Source organism: Micromys minutus, assembly GCF_963924665.1.
Source record: "Micromys minutus genome assembly, chromosome: 1".
Lineage (NCBI taxonomy): Eukaryota > Metazoa > Chordata > Mammalia > Rodentia > Muridae > Micromys > Micromys minutus.
The window spans coordinates 101,873,152-101,896,952 of NC_137969.1; the positions used below are offsets into that span (position 1 = coordinate 101,873,152).

Below are 23,801 nucleotides of genomic sequence, written 5' to 3' on the forward strand. Positions count from 1 at the left end.
AATCCTCTTCTTTTTCCAAGATAACCACCAATAGCTTAGAAAGCTAGGCAAACCTCTTCAAAGTAGTTTCCTTTAACAGAAAACTTAGTTTCTGTAGAATCTAAACATTAAAGTAAAAAAATAAAAGCAAGCAAACAAAACTGTAGCTCCTTGCCATTGTATTACAAAACAGAGTGGAGCATAAGCCAGGAAATTCAGTCAAATGCCAAGCCCGTCTCCACTGACATTTCTGTACTGCTTTCACGTAGAAAATCTAATTTAAGTTTCTATAATCCTTCTGGTGTGTGTGATTATTTTCGAACCCCGTGACATCGACAGTCATCAAATCCTAGAAGTCTACCAATAATTTTCTTATCATTCTTCACTATAATGTGAATTATTTCTTTTAGGGGGCAAGGGTGGGAAGAGGTGGCCTCATTATGTAGACCAGGCTGACCTCGAAATCACAGAGATCCCCCTGCCTCTGTCTCCTAGTGCTAAGACTAAATATCTGCACCACTATGCCTAGTAAGGGTGGGAATTCTTAACCCTATTCATTTGTTTACCGTGGCCATAATGGAAATCTCTCACTGTATTTTTTTTTTTTTTTTTTTTTTTTTTTTTTTTTTTTTTTTGAGCAAAGGGCATTTTCTAGTTTAGAGTATTTCCTTAAGAGCTCCTGCCAGTGTGTTCTGCACAGTGCTGGGTGCTCTGTGGGCCTCTTGGAGCTTAACTTTCCATTGGCTCGACTCCCTACTTTGTCTTCCTCTAAGGGTTTTGGTCCATGGTCCCCAGCAAGGGTTCCCAGCAGGTGTGCTAACGCACTTCCTTCAGCTGGTGATTAGCTCTGCACACACCCACGGTCACAACCCGTATGATTCCCCCTCTCTCCTGCAAGCCTTGAACAGTGCAGAGGAGGGGGAGGTGGGAATCCTAGCAGAACGGGAAAGGTGCTTGGAGCAGCAGGCCTTGGCATCATCTTAGTGCCCTCAGGTTGATTTGATTGGTTTCAAAAAGATACAATGTTTATTTGACTTGTTTCAAGGAGACACAATGTTTGCTCCTTCACAGCTCTCTGCAAAGCCCAGTGGACTTGAGAAAGAGGTGCCTGTGTGGTCTACTGTGAAGAGCCAGCACACTGGCCGGGCTCCCTTGGGCTTTCTAGATGGTCACAGTTTAAGCAGGCCTAAAGCAACTTCTACATCCTCCAGTCTGTCTGTCCCGGAGAAAGAAGAAGAGAAAAAGAACCTATTGCTAACTGCTGCCTCCTCGTTCACAAATCGCAGTGGAACTGGGAACCTGGCTTAGGGGATAGAACGCCTGCCCCGGTGCAGGAAGCCTAGCACGGCATGAACCAGCTGTGGTCAGACAGACTCTTGCGATCATCCTCAGCTATAGAATGCAAGTTCCTGGTCAGCTGGGGTACATGTCCCCAGACAATCATGAGTGTGTTTCAGTGTCTCAATATGTGGGAATATTTTGAATCAAATGAAGGGTTTGAACTGGATGGATATATCTAAATCCTGTGCTTGGCATTAAAGCTCTATAGATTCAGTTATCACCTTTATTGACATTTGATTTTATTTTTGATTAACAGGATCTATATATATATATATATATATATATATATATATATATATATATATATATATATATATATATATATACACACACACACACACACAAAAGTGTGGCTCTCAACCTTCCTAATGCTGACCTTTTAATACAGTTTCTCATGTGGCTGCATCATTGCTACGTCATGACTTTAATTTTGCTGTTATGAAGTATTATGTGAATATCTGTATTTTTATGATAGTTTTAGGTGACCCTTGTGAGAAGGTCATTCAACCCCAAGGTGTCACAACCCACAGGTTGAGAACAGCTCACTGCTCTACATAGTTTTGGCTGTCCTGGAGCTTACTAGGCTAGGCTAAACTAAACTAGGCTGGCCTTGAACTCATAGAGATTCACCTGTCTCTGCCTCCCAAGCTCTGGAATTAAAGGCATGCTTCACTATGCCTGGCTTGATTAACATTTTTGAACACTGTACATTTCTAATTAGTATTGTGCATTTGTTGTGTTGGTTTTTAAAAACCTTTTGTGCATTTGTGTGTGCATACGTATATGCATATTCACATGTGTGCACATGTGCATGTAGAGGCCAGAGTTTGACAATGGGCGTCTTTCCTCTATTGCTTTCTGTTGACATCAAGAAACCAGCTTTACAATCAGGAACCGGCTTTCTGGTTGTAGATCAGATCTGAATCCAGTAATAATAGTGATGTTTCCCATAGGCGACAGGGACCCACACATTTGTTGCCATGGCAATCACCACACATCCCCAGGATCCGCTTCCCACCTCTGCCTGCAAGGGGTTATGTCACAGCCTAAATAAAAGGCAGACCATTCCTGACCTTTGCCTCTTCTTCTCTCTTTCCCCTCTTTCTTTCCCATTACCCTCTTTGCTCTCTCTCCCCAGTAAACCTCTCTCATGTGGAACTGTACTGGTCTAGTTGTAGCCATGGTTGTGGGGCTCCTGAATTGGAGGAAAGCAAGCAAGACAGGGGCAGCTGAGGGGAGAAATCGGGTGGCCCTCCATGTGACCACTTGGTGTCAAAAAATTGTAGACAAGAGACTAAGACTCTTCTGACTCGCCATTGGTAACAAGAATGGCACAGGTAGGGTGGCCCACGAATCCTCATTCCTGCAGACTTGAACTGTGGAAGTCATTTAAACACCAAGACTACCCAGTTTCTGCAGCTGACTTGGCTCCCTTGAGGAACCTTCACAGATAGATTTGCCCTGGGCTTTCTGTCTCTGCCTTGGCATCTTGCCTGTCCCAGGAAGACAGCTTGCTTATCTTGTGCCATCAACAGAACCAGATTTAGTTACTTCTCTTGTTATTACAACAAAATACTTGACATATCCACTTAAGCAATGCTTTGTTTTAGCTCACAGTTCAAGGTTACAGCCTGTCATGATGGGGAATGTTGTAGTAAATATTAAATAAAAGGTTCTGTTGCTATAGGTCCTGTGGTCTTAATCTGCAGGACCTCTCATGCAGAGTTGAGCATAATCCCCTAGACAGTTAATAACCCAGCCTGGTACCCACACATCTCATTAAATGGGCCCCATGTGCCCTCTCCTTGTGTGGGCAACGGAGCTGGAACTGCATGCTCCAGCTGCCTCTCAGCCATTGCTTTCCACACACTGTCCTCCCCAGCTTGGTACAATTATGACTCAACAACCAATAACTTATCAAACAGGTTTATATGTTAAATTCCCAATTCACAATCCCTCAACACAATAAGCTTACAACCAGTTGACAAAGATATAAACCACCCATGTAGATAAGATTAATTGACCTATAGAAATCCATTCCTAGAAAGTATACCTATCTACCCATAGCTACTTAGAGCCACATGGAGCAGATGGGTCATCCACGTCTTTCATCTTGAATCTCCCACTTCTCCTCTTCCATCTTACCAACTTTATCCCCACCCCACTCTCTACTGTCCATTCATGTATCACCTTGACATCAACCTACAGGGGAAAGTCATGGAGGCAGGAAGGGGAGGTGGTTTGTTCACGCAGCCTCCACAGGCAGAAATCAGGGAGAGCTGGATGCAAGTTCCCAGGTTGCTTTTTCCTTTTTATTTAGTCTAGGACCTCAGCTCATGGGAGGGAGCTATCTACATTTAAAGTAGGATTTCCCACCTCAGTTAGGTCACTATAGAAGGTGCTACTGCCTAGGAGGTGATTCTAGATTCTGTAAAGTTCTTGATCGACATTAACTATCTTAAGACCAGAATCTGAAGGCTTGGCTTGTACCAGGCTCAGCTGGAGAAGACTCATTTAGGCTGGAGTGAAGTGAGGAACTATGGTGCCCCACTCCCAGTGCCCAGTAAGGCCAAGTTCCCTGTAGCTCCCACCACAATCCTAAGGATTACCTGAGCTGGGCTGAGGAAGTGAAAACTCCCATAGCATCTCTTACCTCTGTCACCTTTCAAAAATACAGTGATGGTTTCTAAAATCCTTGGACCTTCACTGCTTTGGGGTCTGGTTCCTCAGTTCACTGTTTCCTCTCCCTTTTCACTTTTATGGGACCCCCAGGAACCCATAAAACCCCTGAGTATGAAGTGACTGCTGTCTTTGTCTTTTATAGGATGCTTACTCACCCAGGAGACACAGGGAACTCGTGAACCTAGGGTTACTGGCCTGACTCATAAGCACAGGAATGGCCACCGTGATAAGCTACACAAGAGAAAGGCGCAGTGGGCAGTGAGGGTCTCATCCCCGATACTCTAACGCATTGACTTCCCCAAGTAGGGGAGATGGTTCAGCCGGTAAGGAGCTTGCTACAGAGCATGGAAATCTTGAGTTTGGATCCCCAGCGCACATGTAAAAGACTGTTTTTAAAAAAATTGGTTGACTGTAATTGAAAAATACACCCAGTGTCAACCTCTAACACACACACACACACACACACACACACACAGAAAGAGAGAGAGAGAGAGAGAGAGAGAGAGAGAGAGAGAGAGAGAGAGAGAGAGCTTACAGCATATTCCTATTCATTCAGATTGATTTCATAAACAAATACTATTTTTAGCAGTATGCACTTTAAAAAAAGATGAGATTATTTCTGCAAAGTCTACTTGCAACATTTTCCCTCTACACTGATATCAGAGCACATTTTCTCCCATGGACACAATAAGTCTTCTTGGTTTCGCTTGACATTTTGGTGGTGGTGGAGGTGGTAGTGATGATGATATGTTTGAGGTATGTTATGGCCTAGAACAACTTGGAATTTACAATTCTTCTGCACCAGCCTTCCTATGGCTGAGGTTGTAGCTGTGCACTTGTGGAGAACTGGCTTTGGTTTTACTCATGATTTGAGCATGCTGGGATGTAGACCCCCTCTTCTTAGGGGAGGGGAGAACCCAGCAGCAGCTGTCTGGCTGAAGGGTGCTGTGACCCCTCAGGTAGCTCTGCTCATGACAGGCAGCAGCTGGCTCCCCTAGGAGGGTGTCTTCTGCCAGGTCAGGAAGGAGAAAGGTGTTTCCTTCTCATCTGCTTAGATCTGTTGTGTGAAAGTCCTGCACCAGGCTTTACTCTGTCAGATGAAGGCAGGGCTACCGCCCTCTGCTCTTGACTGATTAAAACAGTCACGGAATCCAGCAAGAACTTAAAGGTTAAAGGTCAGAGGTGAAAGGTCCTCACCAGGGAGATCTTATGACCTCTAAGTGTTCAAGCCCCGAATTCCACAGTGGAAGAGGAAACTGACACCCGAAATTTGTCCAATGACCTCTACATGTATGACAAGGCATGTGTGCTTCTGCGTATACCACTCACACACATGCACAATGTACACATACACATGGTAATAAAAAAGTGATGGTAATAATAATGCATTTAAAACAGACCAGGGGGTTAAAAAAATGCAGAGGAACCGCTTCCCAAAAGCCTCCCTGGGAATGGTGAGATGAGAGCTATGGTTACCCTGGTCATGACTCAGTGAACACAGAACCGTGCCAGTGACCATAGGAGGGAACAATGCAAGGATGTCCAGAATCCTCAAAGCCAGAACAGGGCCAGCCGTGGTTGCTATCTGTCACGAGAAGCATTAGGTCTCCTCAGCTACAAGGGGAAAAGAACATTTGCATTTGCAGAATGAGGGAATGAATACATATTTAAACTTAGTTGAGACTTGTCAGGTCTTTTATGTTCAGAGAACAAAAGATTGAAGAGAGAGGAGGGAGGAGGGAGGAGGGAGGAGGGAAGAGGAAGGAGGGAAGAGGGAGGAAAGGGATGGGCAGGCTGCAGCAGGCCAGTGATCAGCTGCAGGCCTTTCTCTGCCAACAGGGCTCTTGCTGTTTCGTACACACCATCAGGCCCTGAGGTTAATGAGGCTTCGATGGGCGTGTGTGTCAAGTCTGAATAAGAGGACACAAGCCCTGACCCATGCTGTCCTTTCCAGTGCCCCTTGGTGACTTTCCCTCCATAGATGTCCCACAGGTGTGTTGTAGCTACATGTGGCTGAGCATGTGCAGTGACTCTTTGCCATCCTGACATAGAAGGTTCCATCACCTACCTGGACGGACTCCAGAGGCAACAGCGCTCTCTTTGGATTTCTTTGCCTCACCTCCCACACGCAGGCCATTTGTGTGTTTTCTAGTTTTAGAATGGATCAAGTGAAGAAATTTCACTTCTTTTTAGATCTGACTCTTCTCTGTAAAGTAAGACACGTCACTTTTCCCCCTAAACAGTGCACAGGTCCAGCCTCCCCAGCCCCAAATTACGGAGGCCAAGATTTAAAAGTTTAGGACATAATATCTAAGGTTTCTGACTTCAGAGGTCTTGTGGTTTGGGATTTTCAGATTAGGGATGCTGATTGGTAGGTTCTATGTGAAGACGACAAAATAGCAAGTGCTCTGGAGTCTGACACCCGTTGGATTCTGGGAGGAGTGTTTGGTTTGCTGAGATCTGGGCCTCATCCGAAGTAAATGTTCAGGCAGACTGTGACTCAGCAGGAGAGGAGTCTGGCAGGTGACAGAGGCTCTGCTGTGGCCTGGCCCTTTGATTCTTATACAAACAACATGCCTGGGTGGGTATTTCCCCACCTGAAAATCAGGAAAATTGGGGCTTGGGGGATGGTGGAGAAAGTTACTGTTTTTTAGGACTCATTGGTGCATGTGTGTGCATGTGTGTATGTGTGCATATGTGTGTATGTGTGTGCATATGTGCATGGACATATGTGTGCATGTGTGTGTATATTTGTGAATATGTTTGCATGTTTGTATATGCATGTGTGCATGTGTGTGCATGTGTGTCTGCACGCACGTGGACGCCAAAAGTCATCCTCAGGTACCTTTGCAATTTTACTCTTTGTTTTCCTTGAGGAATATCTCTTACTTTTATACTGCACAGATTCAGCTAGACTAGCTGGCCACTGAGCCCCACAATCCTCCTGTCTCTGCCTCCCCAGTGCTGGGTGGGGTTATAGGCACAGGTCACAACCCCTGGATTTTGCTGCTGCTGTTGTTGCTTTACATGATTTTGGGCATTGCACTTGTGGTCCCATGTTTGCAAGGTAAGTAGTTCACTGAATAAGCCATCTCCCAAATCCAGCATCATTGCTCTTTTCTCCTGCTTTGGGAAAGCGCATTCTTGGGGCTATAGAGATGGCCCCACTGGTAACATGCTTACCAAATGAACACAAGAAACTGAATTTGGATCCTAGGACCTCTGTAAACAGGGGAATGTAGTTGGTGCGCCTGTGATCTCAGCACTAGTGGAGGTAGAGACAGGAGGATCATGGGATCTTCCTGCCTAGTTAGTCTGGATAAAATAATGAGTTAACTGAGAACTTGAGGCAGAGATACATCTCTCTGTGAGTTCAAGACCAGCCTGCTCTATATACCAAGTTCCAGGCCAGCTAGGGCTACATAGTGAGACCCTGTAAGAAAAATAGAGTAAAGCCAAAAACTAAGGTGGAGACTAGTGGTGGAAGACGTGGGACAGTGGTCCCTGGATCCCACATGTGCACAACTAGATTCACAAAAGCATACAACTGACCTTTAATGAGAAGATACTTTGTTGTCTCTGGTTCCGCATGTGTGCGTAGAGGGATGGGAGATTTTATGATCTCTATATTTAAGATCTGTGTATCAAACACACATGGTGGCTTCGTGTCCATGTTATTTCACATAACCCATCTGTGGCTGTCCTTCCTTTCACCTTTATTCTTTTTTTCTGCCCCTGATAGTTGGACACAATGTCAGAAAACCAAGCATCCGTTTCCACTTAAATAGTCCAAGAAAATAAGAACCTTTACACTCTGTTCCGGTTCAGTCTCTCGCACATTCACAAAAATAGAATTGCAAAGCCTAGGGTTGTTATGGGCATCAGACAGACCCGGGGGATGACACATTCTTAAAAGTAGGATCGCTACCAGGGCCAGGAACGAAAATGCTTGCGCCTACTTAAAAAGCTGGCGTGAGTCATGTCTGCTGAGTTCACCCTTTGATTTGGGTGCCAGGAATGATCAGCCCTTCCAGATACATTATCCAATTAGTGGGATGGGCCTGCCTACTGGCAAGGTCTGTTAGATGCTCATGCCAGGGCCTTTTAGGGTTGTCATGGAGACCATTGGAGCAGATTCCTTCGACTGGAGAAGGTGTCTCTTAGAGATGTGACACCAAGTGCAGGACATTGGATTCTAAGTCAGGGTCACGTGGAACTGAAGAACCAGCAGGGCATACCAGACTCCTAGGAAGCAGAGACACACACCTGTATGGCCGAGGGAGCCTACACAGGACCCACAAGGAGAGAACATTCCAAGCTTTCCTGCAAATCTTCCAAACCATGTGACCACTGTCTGCCAGCTGTAATTCCAAGATACTCAGCCCACATCAAGAAGGCTTTAACTCTTTGAGTGTTGAGGGTCCGACGGGAGGGGTCCATCAGAGAGGTACTGGCCAGTGTTCCTCTGTGTCACAAATACTTAAGATAATCAAAGGACTGTTTAGGATCATGGCTTTAGGAGTGTTTGTTGGTTCAGAATTGGCTGGATCCGTAGCTTTTGAGCCTGTAGAAAAGCACTACAGTGTGATAAAACAGCCTTGCAAGGCAAAGTCATTCACTGCTTCAAGGCCAGGATGCTGAGGAGATCCGGAAAGAGAGTGGAGATCCTGCGAAGCTGTTTTCCCAATGACCTGCAAAGTCCCACTCAGCCCCATCTGCTAAAATCCCAGCCATGCCACATCCCATGGGATCACAGATACAGCACAAAGCCTTTAGGAGGACAGCACTGTCAAGGGGAATATAAATTACAAAGGGACTTTTACTGTTTTGGTTTACATGATACGGGTAGTCTAGCAATGGATGCTTACAGATCAGTGAAACCAAGAAACCAGTAGTTGCTCCACCCATTAAGCTGGGTGCCTTGGTAGTCCTAATATGATGCCAAAGTCTTAGAAGATCCACGTTAGAAGGCAGATGAGGCTGGAGCCTAGAGGCAGGGACTGATGGTGGAGCAGAAACCGCAATCTTGGGTTGATGCACTTGCTAGCAAGAGTGAAGGCAGCAGGCAAACATGGGTGATCTCCTCTCCAGCCTTGTTATGTCTGGGCAGCTGCTGGAAGGTACTGCCCACTCTGGAGGAAGATCTTCCTCCTGTCCAGTTGACCCTCCCTAGAAATGTTCTCACAGGCCTGTCCAATGATATGCCAGTTAGTTGATTGTAGATCCAATCACAATTAACTATCACAGAGGCAATTCTAGATTTGGTAGATCATCCCATCCTTGCCTATAAAGCACATTATCTTGAACAAGGCCACTTTTCCAACCCAGGTCCAGCTTGTGTATCCAGGGTGGCTGGCCCCTGAAAGGAAAGGCAACAGTGGAAGCTTCTGGAAGACTCCCATGCCTCCTTAGTCGCATCATCAGACATACATTCATTTTTAGATTGGAAAACTGGAGTTTATGGTAAAGACTCTTTTTTGAGTTTCTGTCATGTAACAGATTCGCCATTAAATATACTCTCAACTCTCCACGAGCTATAAGGGGTAAGGAAGATGGCATCCAATATTTAAGTAAGTCCTGTGAGAGCCTCATAGTTATTGGCAGAGCTGGGATTTGGACCCAGGCATTTCTGGCTCTGTATTCTAACTGGATGTCACATAAACTGATGACCAAGGAACAGTGGGCAGTCCATCTCTCTCACACAGTTGCTTCTTTGAAGAGAGTGTTTGGATCAGGAGAGACAATTTGGTGGTTGAGTATTTGCTGCTTTTGCAGGGGACCCAAGTTTTGTTCCCAGCACTGTTGTAAGGTGGCTTACAACCCCCAGGGGCTGACTCCTGACATTCTCTTCTGGCTCCCACGGACACTGTGCTCGTGAGTACATACTGCTCCCTACCTCAGACACACAAGTCAAAATAAGACGTCTTTAAAGAGGCTATTTATTAAAGGAACAGAGAAAAGACCGGAGAGCATTGTGGGTGGCGCCTGTCATGCATTGCAGCCTCTATGAGAACCTGTGTCTTCACTGCGATCAGTAACAAGTGCTTCCTGATGTCGGTGTCCTGGCAACCCCCATGAGTTCTTTTGGGAGATGAAAAGGGAGGATATGAGGGCCCAGCAGACAGCTGAGGCACTGCCTCAGCATCCCATCATCTTTTCTTCCTGTTGGGAATAGGAACCTGCTGACCCCATTGGTTCTCATCTAACGTCACAGTTCTTAGTCTCTTCTCGGGCCATGCAACCAAGTAAAAAAGCTGGTGAGATGGGGAATGAACTGACAGCTCAGAGGTGAAGAGCAGATGCCATTTTTACAGAAGACCTGAGTTCAGCTCCCAGAGCCCTTGTCGAGAGGCTCCCACCAGCCTGTAACTCCAGCTTCGGGGGATCTGGTGCCCTCTTCTGGTCCCCACAGGCAATTACACTCATGTGCACACTCCCCTTCCAAGCACATACAAGCACACAAAAATAAATTAAATCATTAAAAATAAAAATAACGAGATCAGAGGATAAACAATGAAGCCTTAGAAAAGGCTGACCTAGAAAACCAAAATGGCTCCGAGAACCTAGAGCTAAAAGGCCCGTGTTGAAAGCAACAAAGTGCTCTGCCTGCCCTGGCCATTTTCTCTTAGATCAAAGGGAAGCAAACCTATTTCAGCAACTGTATTTTTAGAGTTTTATTAGGACCTTCAAGCCTATTTGTAACTCATGCGCTTCATAGGTGCAAGTTGGTTTGAAATGGATTGTGGCTGTAAGAACTTACTCCAGGATAACCCAGAGTGAAAGTGCCCACAGGCTAGGCACACGAGCCTCCCTCCCTACCCCTGGTTAATCAGGACTGTGTGGAGCGAGGAAGTCACAGCCTGGGAGGCAGAGTTTGCAGGTTGCCGAAGGTCAGGTTCAGCCTGACCGTGCACAAGGGAGGTGTTGCTTGACTACTATTTAAAGAGAACCCCAGTCTCCTTTCATTTTGATCTTTCATAGCCACTGATTGGAAATTGTGTACAACCTGAATTCACATGCAAGAAATAATAAGTGATATTTCTGCATCTGATGCAGAGAACACAAGAGGCTCAACAGAAGCAGGCAAAGGAAAAACAGAATCATCATTTTGAAGTGTGTGTGTGTGTGTGTGTGTGTGTGTGTGTGTGTGTGTGTGTTTATGTGTGTGTATGTGTGCCCAGCACATACCAGGCCTGGGGTTTCATCCCTAGGTAATGTCCCAATGTATATTTTAAGTGTTGTGGCTTCATTTCTGTTGCTGTTATTAAATTTTTTGACAAAATAAACTTAAGGGAGGAAGAGTGTGTTTTAGATCATGGTTCAAGGAATAGTCTCTGTGTGGGGCAGCAGAAACTTGACACAGTTGGTTACATTATATCTCAGTCAAAAAAGAGTAGTGAGTGCATGCATCTGCTCCATTTGAGCAAGCCCAGGATCCCCTACCTAAGGAGTGGTGCCACCCATGGTAGGCAGGTCTTTCTACCTTGGTTAATAAAATCAAGATGTTTCCCCACAGACATGCTCACAGTGTCATCTCCCAAGGTGATGCTAGATTCTGTCAAGGTGACAGTTCTAACCATTACAGGACCGTTAGTAGAAAGTGCATTGTAGGCACTTTTCTGCAGAGGAATTTTCTCATGAGGTACCCACAAAGATGGATTTGAATCAGACCCTCTATCTGGTGCTGACTTTACTGAGTAAGAAAATATATCTAACTGATATCTTAGGCTATTAATTATGCAGAGGGCTCATACTTCTGCCTCATGGGATGATATGAGACTTGGGTTTGATGGTGACAGGGACTGGTGCCTCATACCTCATTCTCCACCCTTAGCTTCCAACACCTAGCATGACTCCTTACTATGTCCACTTCACTCACACGATTCATTCATAACCTTTGCAGTCGTTTGTGTGCATGTAGAACTGGTGGGCTCTTGTCTTTACTGTTTCAAGACCTTTTGTATAACAAAACTTTGGAGCCAACATGGCTCAAGACTGTACCAGGGCAGAGGCAGAAACAAATAAATCAGCTAGCCTGACATCTACCTACCATTCTACTAGAGCATCTATCATGGATAAGGTAATACCCACTCAAAGGTAGCCTTTCTCTCTGCCCCATGTTCATTGGGCCACATGATGAAGCCTTCATAGTCCTTCTACAGTGTCCTGAACTGCATGTACTGAGCAGCCATCTACATAGGTACTTTTGGTGACAGCTTGTGGCCGTGAGCATTCTTCTGAGAATATATTTGTGTCTGGATCACTCACAGGAATGTACGTAGCCCTGGGCCTCGTTCCTGCCCAGCCTTGTTTACAGATCCTGCCAGTTATGGAATGTGACTTAAATTATTTTAATTTATTTGAGAACCAAATTTATGTTTTCAAAAGTGGGAACCATGGACCCTGCTGGGTCTCATGTGTTTCACAAACTGATAGGTCCTTTAGGACCTGTGATAGGTGACAGGTCATGTGGTCACTGACCATTCTAGCGATGTCATCCCTGTGGGAGGCTGGAGAAAGGGCCATGTGATCACAGCCCACAGCGCCAGAATAGGTCAGACTTAATAAATGAAACTCAGGCATCGCCAGCTAAGCATAACTGGAAATCAGCTGCACGCAGCCAACCACCCTACCCGTGAGCTCCGGCATTTCTCATCCTAATGACCTCATAAAATTGCAACGAGGAATAAAATGAGGTCCAACCAGTGCTTGAGCTTCACAAGTAAGATGGTTATACTCTACGGTTTCTGAGAACGATTCTGGTTTAACGATCTGAGGTCATTTGCACGAGGCCATAATTTTCACACAAACTGTGTGCATGAATCGAAAGGTGAGCAATTCGATCTGATGGTCTCGCCATCTTGGTGTATTCATTTCCTCTTTATTGTAAAGATTATGTGCTCACAGAGGCCAGAGGAGAGCATCAGATTCCCAGAAGCTGGAGTTTCAGGCTTTAAGTCCAAAGTGGGTGCTGGGAATGGAAGTCAGCCTTGTATGTGCCTCAAACTCTGTACATAATGGGAAGGACATTCTCCTTCTTCTCCTTCTCCTTCTCCTTCTCCTTCTCCTTCTCCTTCTCCTTCTCCTTCTCCTTCTCCTCCTCCTCCTCCTCCTCCTCCTCCTCCTCCTCCTCCTCCTCCTCCTCCTCCTCCTCCTCCTCCTCCTCCTCCTCCTCCTCCTTCTTCTTCTTCTTCTTCTTCTTCTTCTTTGTCTTAAAGTCACAACCCTGGGTTACTGCAACTCGTCCTGGAGACATGCTGCTGTACTTTGGAGACAGTAGACTTAAGTTTCATGAAACTTTGATGTGAAAATGATATGAATGAAGTTATCTTGGGGTTTCCTGTGGAAGCAACTCCAGCCCAAGCTGCACCATAGATGGGTGTGGCGGGTGTGGCGGGGGTGTGGCAGTCTGTTCTGAGCAGAGGCCCAGGAGTTCCCTCATCTGCCCAGCACTCAGGGACAACACTAAAATAAACTTGTGTTTCTGTCTCCACACACTAGGGACTCTCTGCATCAAGGCTGACATTCAGTTCTCTTTTCCTTAGAACTTGATGACATGATTCTGAACAGCTCTTTCACTGATACCTACACACACTTCCAAAATTAACATATCAGGAAGAGCCTTTTATCTCTTCTTTCTAGTTTTTTACAATTATTTATTGTGTGTGGGAGTATATATATTTATGTGCCAAGGCACATGGGTGGAGATCCCAGGACAGTTTTTGGTAGTCTGTTCTCTCTTTCTATCGTGTGAGTCCCAGGGATGAAATCCAGTTTCCAAAACTTGATGTCAAGTGCTCCTTACCAGCTGAGCCACCTAATCCCCAACACCTTTGACAGATCCTTTATTAATTATGGAGTTAGTCCTCTGGGTTCACGTGGAGTGTGCACACATTCATGTTGAGAAACAGTGTTGTGTAGCAATTTCTTGCTACAAATAAATGCATCCTCTCCTAGAAGCAGGATTACTGCACTCGGGAAGTAAACAAACCTCACAGAGTTTTTAAAAAGCCCATTAGCACACAGAGATTCTTAATCCAAGTTGTCACCTAATTAGCCCAGTTCTTAATTAGGTCTTTGCTCCCTTCCTCACTAGCCAGGCCTTCTCAGTCCACATTTCTCTCAAGACTTTTCTTCCAGGATTACAGCCTTATGTTCTTGACACTTGGAGCTTATCAAGTTTGGGGACAGAAGTGGCATCTTCCATTTATGGGGTATGTTGAGATGACCCCAGGCTCCCATTTTTTCTTTTCTGCGGTGACATGTAACCCAGATCTTCTTCTCCAGACAGAGTCCCTGCCAGAACCCCTGAATCCCTCATGGGGCTTCAGTCTCAGTAGTGATGGGATGTTTGATAATTCAGGACCTGCACTGGGTGCTAGAATTAGTAAGACTGTCAGGTGTGTGCAGCATCAGAAGATGCCAATGGGAAAAGCATTCCCAGGCAGCCCTTTGGTTAGCAGAGAACAAACTTTCAACTCTCACTCTTCAGTCAGATGGCAACCTCAGCTGTTAGAAGAGTTTCACTGAAGTACTAATGCTGTCTGCAATGTGGCTATCTCAGCGGGACAGGACTATCGTTGACATCAGATATCCACCCCCAGTCCCTGCCGAGTGCTTTACATATTGAGTAAACACAAATATCCCCGAGTCCCAAATTCTGCTGAGTGTAACCTAATTCTATGAAATGAACACCATAAGTATTGGCTCTAATGAGCTTCCTGTTGCAACAGCAGCTATGATGCCATCATTTCAGCTGCTCTGTGGGTGTCTCAAAGGATGGATACCACCCTGCCCTCTGCATAGGCTGCTGCTCTGAGAAGCTGAGTCCTGTGTATCCCAAGAGGCGTGTCTCATAGGGCCCCAGTTTGCTGCCAGGAGCTACCCCATGGTACACACTTTTTTTTTTTTTTTAAATCATACCCTCTGAGGTGTTTGACTGCCTCTCAAAACCTCTCAAGGGTCCTGTAGGCTTCAAAACCCACTTCCCTCGGGAGTTATATCAGCTGTGCTGTTTTAGGTAATTTATTTACCTTTAGTTTTTAAGGTTATTTCATTGCTCAATGGCCCTTTAAGGGAGAAAGGGTTTCTTTTGGCTCATCATCTGCCACGGCAGAGAAGTCATGGTGGCAGGACCATGAGGTTTCTGGTCACATCATATCTGCAGTTAGGCAGCAGGGAGTGGTGAAAGCTGCTGTTCAGTTCTCTCTCCTTAAACTCAGTCCAGTCCCCCAGCCCACGGGATGGTCCTGCTCACTGTCAGCACGGGTTGTCCTGCTTCAATGAACTGAACCTAGGCTCTCTCTCACAGACATTCCCAGGGTTTGCCTCCTAGATGACTCTAGTTCTTGGTGAGTAGATAGTATTATTAATCAGAAGGAGAGTCTATCAACAAGTGGTGATATGTGGGGCTGCCTAATCCTATGTGGTTCAGTGGGCATTGGGTATCAACTGCTGCTGTGTACAGGGTTTAGACAATTTTCCATCAAACTGATTCATGAATGTTTCTACTAGTGATCTTTCTTGACTTTATTGGGGTTTTTATGTTGTTATAAAACCCAAGGCATGGGCTATTACTATTGGGTATAAAATCTGGTCTTAGAGCCACAGGGAGAGACAGGTGTGGTTCCAGGAGACTTGGGATGTACAAGAGCTTACTACAACCCCCCCCCCAAAAAAAAACCAACAACAACAACAACAACAAAAAAAAAAAAAAACCAAAACATATTTGAGGTCTTGATACATCTGTATCCTGAGTCATGATTGATTCTGGTGGACCAGAATTCTACATGGTGTCTATTCTCCTAGTGTGTAGAGTCTGGGAAGTGAAAAATCACATCTTCTAAACTCTTGAAACTAGATTCTGAACATAATTTTCTTTCTGTTTAATTACAAACCATGTACGGATAGTTTATAAGGCAGAAGGGAAGGAATTGTTCTTCTGTGGTTGCTATTTCTACAGGGCAGTTTAGGGATACCCCATCATTTTGCAGCAGGTTTTGCAAAGGTCCTGGATCCAGGCCTATGGCATGTTGAGAGCTGGGCTCAGAGCAAGTAGCAGATTCTTCAGCTCTGACCCAGACTCTCAGCTAAAGTGCAGTGTTTTGGAAGCTCTCTGTGGAATACAACATCTGTGTGTTTCTGAACATTGCTTCTTCTACCTGATCAACTCTTCTTCTCTGAGATCTGCTACAAGCTGGGGTGGGGACCGGCAGGGAACTGTCCACATATGTTCATCTGTCCACACTGTCTGTCTTCAGAGGAAAAATTGAGACCATTGCAAGGGATCTGGAGAGGGCTTGTATGCCCCTCCTGGATGATGGAGAGTCAGTTGTATACAGTATGGAGCTGGGTTTCTTCCTTCCTTTCTTCTCTCTCTCTCTCTCTCTCTCTCTCTCTCTCTCTCTCTCTCTCTCTCTCTCTCTCCTTCTTTCTGTTAAAACTCACCTGGATACAGTTTGTTCTTTCATTTTTAAACATTGTTATTATTAATCGTCTAATAATTCTGTACATGTAGGAAGGCAATGGGAAGTCTTAATATATGTGAACAATATTAACATATCTGTCAGCTCACGTACTGATCATTTATTTTTATTGAGAACGTGTTAAGTCTATGTTTTTGAAGGCAGCTCTGACATATGTGACCTCTGGTAGCTATTGTCCTCAGGCCTTGGTGGTGGTTAAGTGAGCCTCATTCCTGTCTGAGAAGACATTTTCCTTTTCCACTTACCTCCACCTCACCTCCATCCCAGCACCTCTCTCTCATGTGGTTCTTGGCAGCACTCTTTAAAGCAGTGGTTCTCAACCCTCCAATTGCTGTGACTCTTTATACAGTTTCTCATGTTGTGGTGATGCCCCCATCCCCAACCATAGACATATTTTGCTGCTATTTCCTAACTATAGTTTTCTACTGTTATGAATTATAATGCAAACACCTGTTTTCCGATGGCTTCAGGTGACCCTGTCACTGGTGCCCTGAAGGTTCACAGCCCACAGGTTGAGAGCCATTGCTTTAATGAGACAAGCTCTGAGCCCTCCATGATAGCCACCAGCAGGGACAATGACTGAATCAGATATCTTCCTACTGGATAAGCCTGAGATTGAGTACAGTGTGGTCTAAGCACCTGATGTAGGTGTGTGGGACTCCTGCAGGTGGCGCTAGAGTCCAAGTCCCTGGATGGGAGAGCCCAAATGATATCATAAAGCAGAGCCAAACACTGAATAAGCCAGGATAAACATGACCTGCTCATAGCCTGAAACAGACCAAGGCCAGTTGTCGCAGTGCTGACATGGTTCTTTCTTCTTTAGGGCCAGTGCATGGGTGTGCATCATCTGTGATAATCCAATTAACTACAGTTAAGAGATATGAATGCCACATATGTTTATGTGTGCATGTACTCATGTGTGCATGCATACGTGTATTGTACATGCATGTAAGGTATGTTCACACAACTGTGAGTATGTATAATATATGTACATATATGTATAGGTATGCATGCAAGTATTTAGGTATATGTGCATTGTAATGCATGTGTTGGTATGCATGTGCATATATGTGACTATATACATGTTTATGTGTGTACATACATTTGTATGTATTTATGACTGTATATGCATATTCATGTGTGTTGTTTGTATACACATGCATGTTTATGGTGCCTATACATGCTTGTGTGTGTTGTATGCCATGTATGCTTGTGTGTATTGTATGCCATGTATGCTTGTGTGTTGCATACATGAGCTTGTCTCTGTGCATGTATGTGGCTGTTGGTATGTATATATTATCTATGTATGTGTGTGTGTGTGTGTGTGTGTGTGTGTGTGTATGTATGTGTTGTTTTGGTAACTGAAGTTTAGGCAGTGTTTTTCTTTGTGTATATATGTATATGTGTGTTCATATGAGTGTATAGTATCATGCATATGTGTACAATGAAAGTTTAAATATATGTATATATCTTCAGGTGTATGTTGCATATTATATGTAGGTCACATGTATTCTATTTCTGCAAGTATACCAAATACTAGCAATCAGCTTATAATGAAAAAATATTTATGTAGCTCATACAGTCCCTGATCAATTGGCCCTGTTGACTGTGGGTTTGTGGCAAAACATCATGGAGAGAGTGTGACGTCATGTGCTGAGGCATAGCTGCTCACCTCATGACCAGGGTATAAAATCATGGAAGAGGGAGAATAAGAATGGTGTCTCACCATTTCCTTCAAGGCCAAGGGCAGATCCCAATGCCTAAAGCCTTCCAGGCCCAGCTACGGTTTCCACTGGCTCACCTATGTACCAATCTGGGCAACAAGCCTGGAATACACTGACCTTTGGGGATACTTGAGGCCCAAATTATTGCAGTATGTATGCATGAGTTTATTGTGTGCTGTGTGCATGCTCTATGCACATGTGCATACATGTATGCATTGCATATGTGTGTTATGTGCATGAGTTGCATATGTGTATGCATGTGTGTTGTGTGTATTTGTACACATGCATGCTCATGTATGAGTAATACTGTGCATGCATACGTATGCAGTCATGTGTTGGAAATGTGTGTATGCATGTATGTATTTCATATGTATATGTGTGTGCAAGCATATATATGTTATGTATGAATATGTCTCTCTAGATCTTAATGTAAGCAAGATCAAAGCTTTCAGGCAGGCCTGCTGTAGACATAGTGACATGTGAACTCCCATGGGCTTTTTTAAGACATTACTGTTCTTAGCCCTAAGTTCTCATCTCCTGTTTGCTCTGGTCTGTGGTGCTTCCAGGCTTATAAGTTCTGTGCTCAGGGGCATTGGCTGAGATGACCAGTTGCTGCCAGTATATCTGGGACAAGGCCTGGCTGTGAAGATGCCAACGAAGAAAAGACATAACTTGTCTTTGTCGTGGTAGCTGGTGCCAACACGAGCGCTCTAGGGCTATCCCGAAAAATAAAAGGCCCAGGGCCATGCTTGATCCTGAATTGGGAGGCTGAGAGTTAGAAAAGGGCAGAAGCACAGTGGGCGAGACCTCCTCTACGATATAGCAGGAGGTCAAACATCACTGAGACAGGTAAGTAGATGGGCGCTAAGCTCATACTTTATCTTGAGTCTAGAATGTTCTTCGGTCTAGATGATGTGATGCCCACAAACTGGCTTCTTCAAATGGAGGAATCCAGTCAGCCTTCAGGAGCACAGCACATTGGCACCTCAGATAAAGAAGGACAGACTTCTTCATTCCTGCTGCACTGCCTGAACAGTTCAGAGTGGGTAGGTAACATGCATGTGCACTGAAGAATACACATAAGAATGTGTGCATTCATGAGTGTGCACATACACAACACACTTACTAGTACATGCAGACCCATTTCTTAAACAACAGTTTTCTCCCCCTATGGGCACTTTCACCTATTTCTGATGAGAAACAAGACATCCATCCATCCACAATACTCTTCCCCCAAAAGTCCATCCCAGATAGCAGAGCCCCTCCCTATCTGCTTTTTCCCTAGAGTTGGAAAGCACAGCCTTGAAATTTCCGTTTCCCTTTCTGTGAATGATAGAATGTCACAGATCATAGCATCCCCTTCTGGTCTTACGAACAGGCTCAGATGGGACCTTAGTCCAGTCTTTTCTGTAAACAGATCCTTTGAAGTCGACAGGTCCCACTTAAATGATAGAACTGTGTTTCTGTGTCCCTGTGGCTGGTGGGTTCATTTTTACTGGCACCATCCCAAGACTTCATCTGAAAGCTGGTAACTACACTGGTGATGTGAGGGTGGTCAAGTTGCTGTGCTGAACATGTTCCTGTTCCTGAAATCCCACCAGAATACAGACCTAGGAAGGTCACAGCTCTGATCTGAATACCTTGCTCCACACAGAGAGAAGTCAATGACTTCCTGGGAAAGGAGTGACAACTAGGGCGCCGTGTCACACCCTGTCACCTTTGAACCACTTCTCAATATCATCCAGATATATATCATGACAGTCCAGGAAAGAGGGAGGGCAGAGGGTGAGCTGCCTGCTCTTTCACTGTTTCTTGTAGGACAACCAGAGATAGTGCATGGAATGTGCAGGGGTCATGGGATAACCTCAGGCAGTACGTGTGGTGTGCACAGGTCATGGGGCAGCCAAAGGTAGTGCACAGAGTGCATGTGGATCATGGAAAGCAGCACACAGAGTGTGCACGGGTCAATGAGTGGAATAAAATGGCAGAGTTAGGGGCTAGGGAGATGTGAGGTGGTTAAAGCACCTGTGGTTTGAAGTCCTCATGAGCATGAGGACTGGAGGGTAGAAATCCACCTAAATTCTGGGTGAGTATCTCAGCCTGCTTACCTGTCTGTAATCCCAGCCTCAGAAGGAGGAGATGGGATCCCCAGAGCAAGCCAGTTGGTGAGGCTGGTCATCAGCAAGCTTTGTTTTGACCGAGAAATCTACCCCAGTGAATAAGGATGATGGGTGACCAAGGACTTTTTTCTGATATCAACCTCTGACTTCCACATGCATGTACACCCACTCACGTGCAAAAACACACATGCACACACATCATATGCATGCACATACCCATGTATGTAAGCATGTACATACTCATGCATGCACACATGGGCACACGTACTCACACATGAAGGCACTCATATACATAAGCACATGCACACACTCAACACACATGGCCACACACACATGCACTCGCACACTAAGTTAGCTTTGTGCAGTGCATCCACTGTTCTGGTGAGAGAGAAACTCATATGTGAGATACAAAATGCAAACTGTGTAGGACCAATAAGTAATTTCTCACGCACCTTAATCCTTCTTGTATTTTCACATAAAACTGGCACTGTACAAAGGGCAAGGTTTATGCTAATCATCTTAAGCAGGGGTTCTCAACCTTCCTAATGCAACTCTTTAACACAGTTCCCAGTGCTGTGGTGCTCCCACTTGATAACTGTGATTCTACTACAGTTGTGAACAGTAATGTACATATCTGATACTACGGGCAGTCTTAGGTGACCCCTGTGAAAGGGGTCACGACTCACAGGTTGAGAACCACAGATTTAAAACTTGTCCTCGATGAGACATCGAGTAACTGGGAAACATCACAGCAAGCCAAGAAGCAAGGCTGAACTGTGCTATGAACATTAGGCTGAAGTAAGAAGCTGTGAAGGAAGAGGAGGCTTTATATTTAGTACCAGTGTGTGCACATCCATCCTGCTTTGGGTACAGGTATCCAAGAGAGGAAGCCCTGGTTCAGGTATCCACCAGATTCAGAGGCTGTTCTCTCAAAATTGACTTTGGCCTTCAAGGGTAATGAGGAGTTTTGAAGTTTACTTACTGGACAGCGGCAGGTGCTGGTGGAGCTGTCAGGGGCACTGTAGGGTTTGGGAACATCAGGTAGGCTGGTATGAGGTCAGAGAGATGGGGTCACCTACTTCTTGCCACGGAAAGGGCTCTCTCTTCATAGCTTCTCTCCCCAGAGTTGTAGCATGGCCTCAGAGTCACTAGGATTCTGGAATGACCCAGGCATAGTCTGACTGAGCTGTAACTGTAGGATGATAGGCTGATATACTAAGGATGTTTAGGAACACAGTGTCCCTGTGGACATGCTGAACAGGACCTGTACCATGTGGTCCCCCAGGGAGCCCAGGGAGGGAATCAGGGAGGGCACAGGGCAGGAAAGTTCTGTACTGTTTGAGGAGATACACTTGCCCACGTCCACACTGTAGGTCCATGTGCTGGTAAATGTGCTTCCACACATACTGACAGACATGCATAGGACAGAAATTACAGACACATACACAGACACATAGCCACAAGCAAGGCACGTAAACATATAGAGACATAAACACAGGTATGCATAGAAATGTGTACGCATTTGTACACAGACATATATGAGTATATATACATATAAAACATGTAAACACAGGCATATATGCATATACAGATATATAAGCATAAGCACACAGATACATGTACAGACACACCATACTGAAGCAAATAGGCATAACAAACACATGGATGTGTTTGCAAATACATAGATATACAGACACATAATTGTATGGCATATACATATAGACATGCATGCATATAGACACAGACAGACAAACACACAAAGGAGTATAGGCATACTAACATGTATACATACACAAATACATACAAGAATGAGCACAGACATCCAGCCACGTGTATACAAATACAGACACGTGTATATAAAGATATGTGCTGACAGACGTCCAGGTATGTAGATACACACTCAAAAGATACCCAGGAATGGAAAATGTCCCTACATCCTTTAAATACAATTCGTTTTGATGAAACAGATGTAGGACACTGTTGACAAACGTGCCAGACAAACTTTGCTCTCTGGTATGTCTTCTCTGTAGCCTTGAAAGAGGCTAGGATAAACCCTCTCAGCCAGAGCCATCTAAGAGGGGGGTCGTGGGGCAGTGTGGCTGGGGACAGTGAATCTGAGGGTCAGTGTGCCCGGGAACTTAGAATAAACTTATAAAGAGAAAAAAGTTTGTTTGGGCTCAATGCTAGAGATTCCTACGTTCATGGGCACCATGGCAACAGAAGAAAACACAGAGAGAAGCGTCCATTTCCCATCGTACCAGGGAGCCAGAGGAAAAAGAGGAAGAGACCGGGTTCTCAAAATCCTCTCCGGGTGTGTACTCAGGTGACCAGAAGGTTTCTTAAAGGTTTCGTGATATGAATGCCAAGCTCCCTAAACTGCTAGGCCTCCGGGGAATGTTCCAGACCCACCCTGTGGTGAGAGTCTTGGCCCTGGGCTTTGGGCATGGAGAAGCAGCAGCTGGTAAGTGCTGTTATTTTCATAGCTGACATGCTCCGAGGAGGTAATAGAGACAGGTACCCAAACCATCACCATGGTGATTACCTTGGGCAGCGGCAGAAACAGCTGCCCGCATTCTGAGAGGCTAGACCGTGTGTTCAAGGCCACCCGGTAAAGAAGCACAGCCAATATCCTCAAGCTGGAGTGTTCTTGACTCCTGAGGCCGAGCCTATCTTCATATAGGGTTTGAGAAGGCCCTTGAGATACAATAGAGATGTGGAGATTGGAACGGCATCTCAGCGGTTTCATCTCAGGCCTGGAGGCTCTATAGGGCCACGTGACTGAGGCTTGTGGGCACCAGATGCCCTGAGGCCTTTAGTTATGGAAAGTCCCCAGGTGTGGTTATTCTGTCCCTTTATTGGTGACGTCTAAAGAGATGGTTCAGAAACATGCAAGTATCAGTGACCCTGCTGCAAATCCACTCAGTCTGAAAAAATAAAAAAAAAAAAAAAAAAGAAAGAAAAAATGTCACATAGAAGATGCAGGTCTGTGAGCTAGCGTCCCCCACGATGCCTTGTCTTCCCTGAACAGCTGCTTCCCCGTGGAGCTCCGGGGTCTCTGGCAATGACTACAGCATGCACAGACTGAAGGCTGGTGTTTGGAATATCAGTTGCCCAGTGAGGCTTTAGCTACGAAATAATCAATTTTTGTTTCACTGGATTTAATTGTCCAGTTGTTCTGCAGAGTGTAAGACTTACAGGGAGCCCCAGGGATCTAGAAGGACATGAGTTAATCTCCTCTACAGCAAATAGTGGTGACCAGGGTTCTCCAGAGAAACATAGTAGATGCATTTTTATTGTAGAGACTGGCTCATGTGCTTGCGGAGGCTGAGATGTCCCACAATGTCCTACTTGTAAGTTGGAGACCCCAGACAACCGGCAGTGTCATTTGGGCCTACTCCAAAGATCTGAGAGCAGAGCAGGCCAATGGTGTGTATCCAGGTGTAACTAAAGAGACCCTCCGGACAAACAGA

At 45.2% G+C, this 23,801-nt stretch overlaps 1 protein-coding gene across 3 annotated transcripts in view; it reads left to right on the forward strand.

Moving 5' to 3' along the window:
* The window catches only part of LOC308430079 (uncharacterized protein), a gene marked incomplete at its 3' end in the record, with an annotated part of 60,172 nt that overhangs the window by 18,927 nt on the left and 17,444 nt on the right, over positions 1–23,801 (forward strand). For 2 of the 3 annotated variants that reach the window (XM_080929182.1, XM_080929183.1), the window contains exon 3: positions 19,121–19,257. In XM_080929182.1, coding sequence (XP_080785308.1) covers positions 19,121–19,257 — 137 coding nt within the window. Of the gene's footprint in view, positions 1–1,050; positions 1,498–19,120; positions 19,258–23,801 lie in introns of those variants that run through there. The other variant, XR_013975337.1, reaches the window with a different exon arrangement.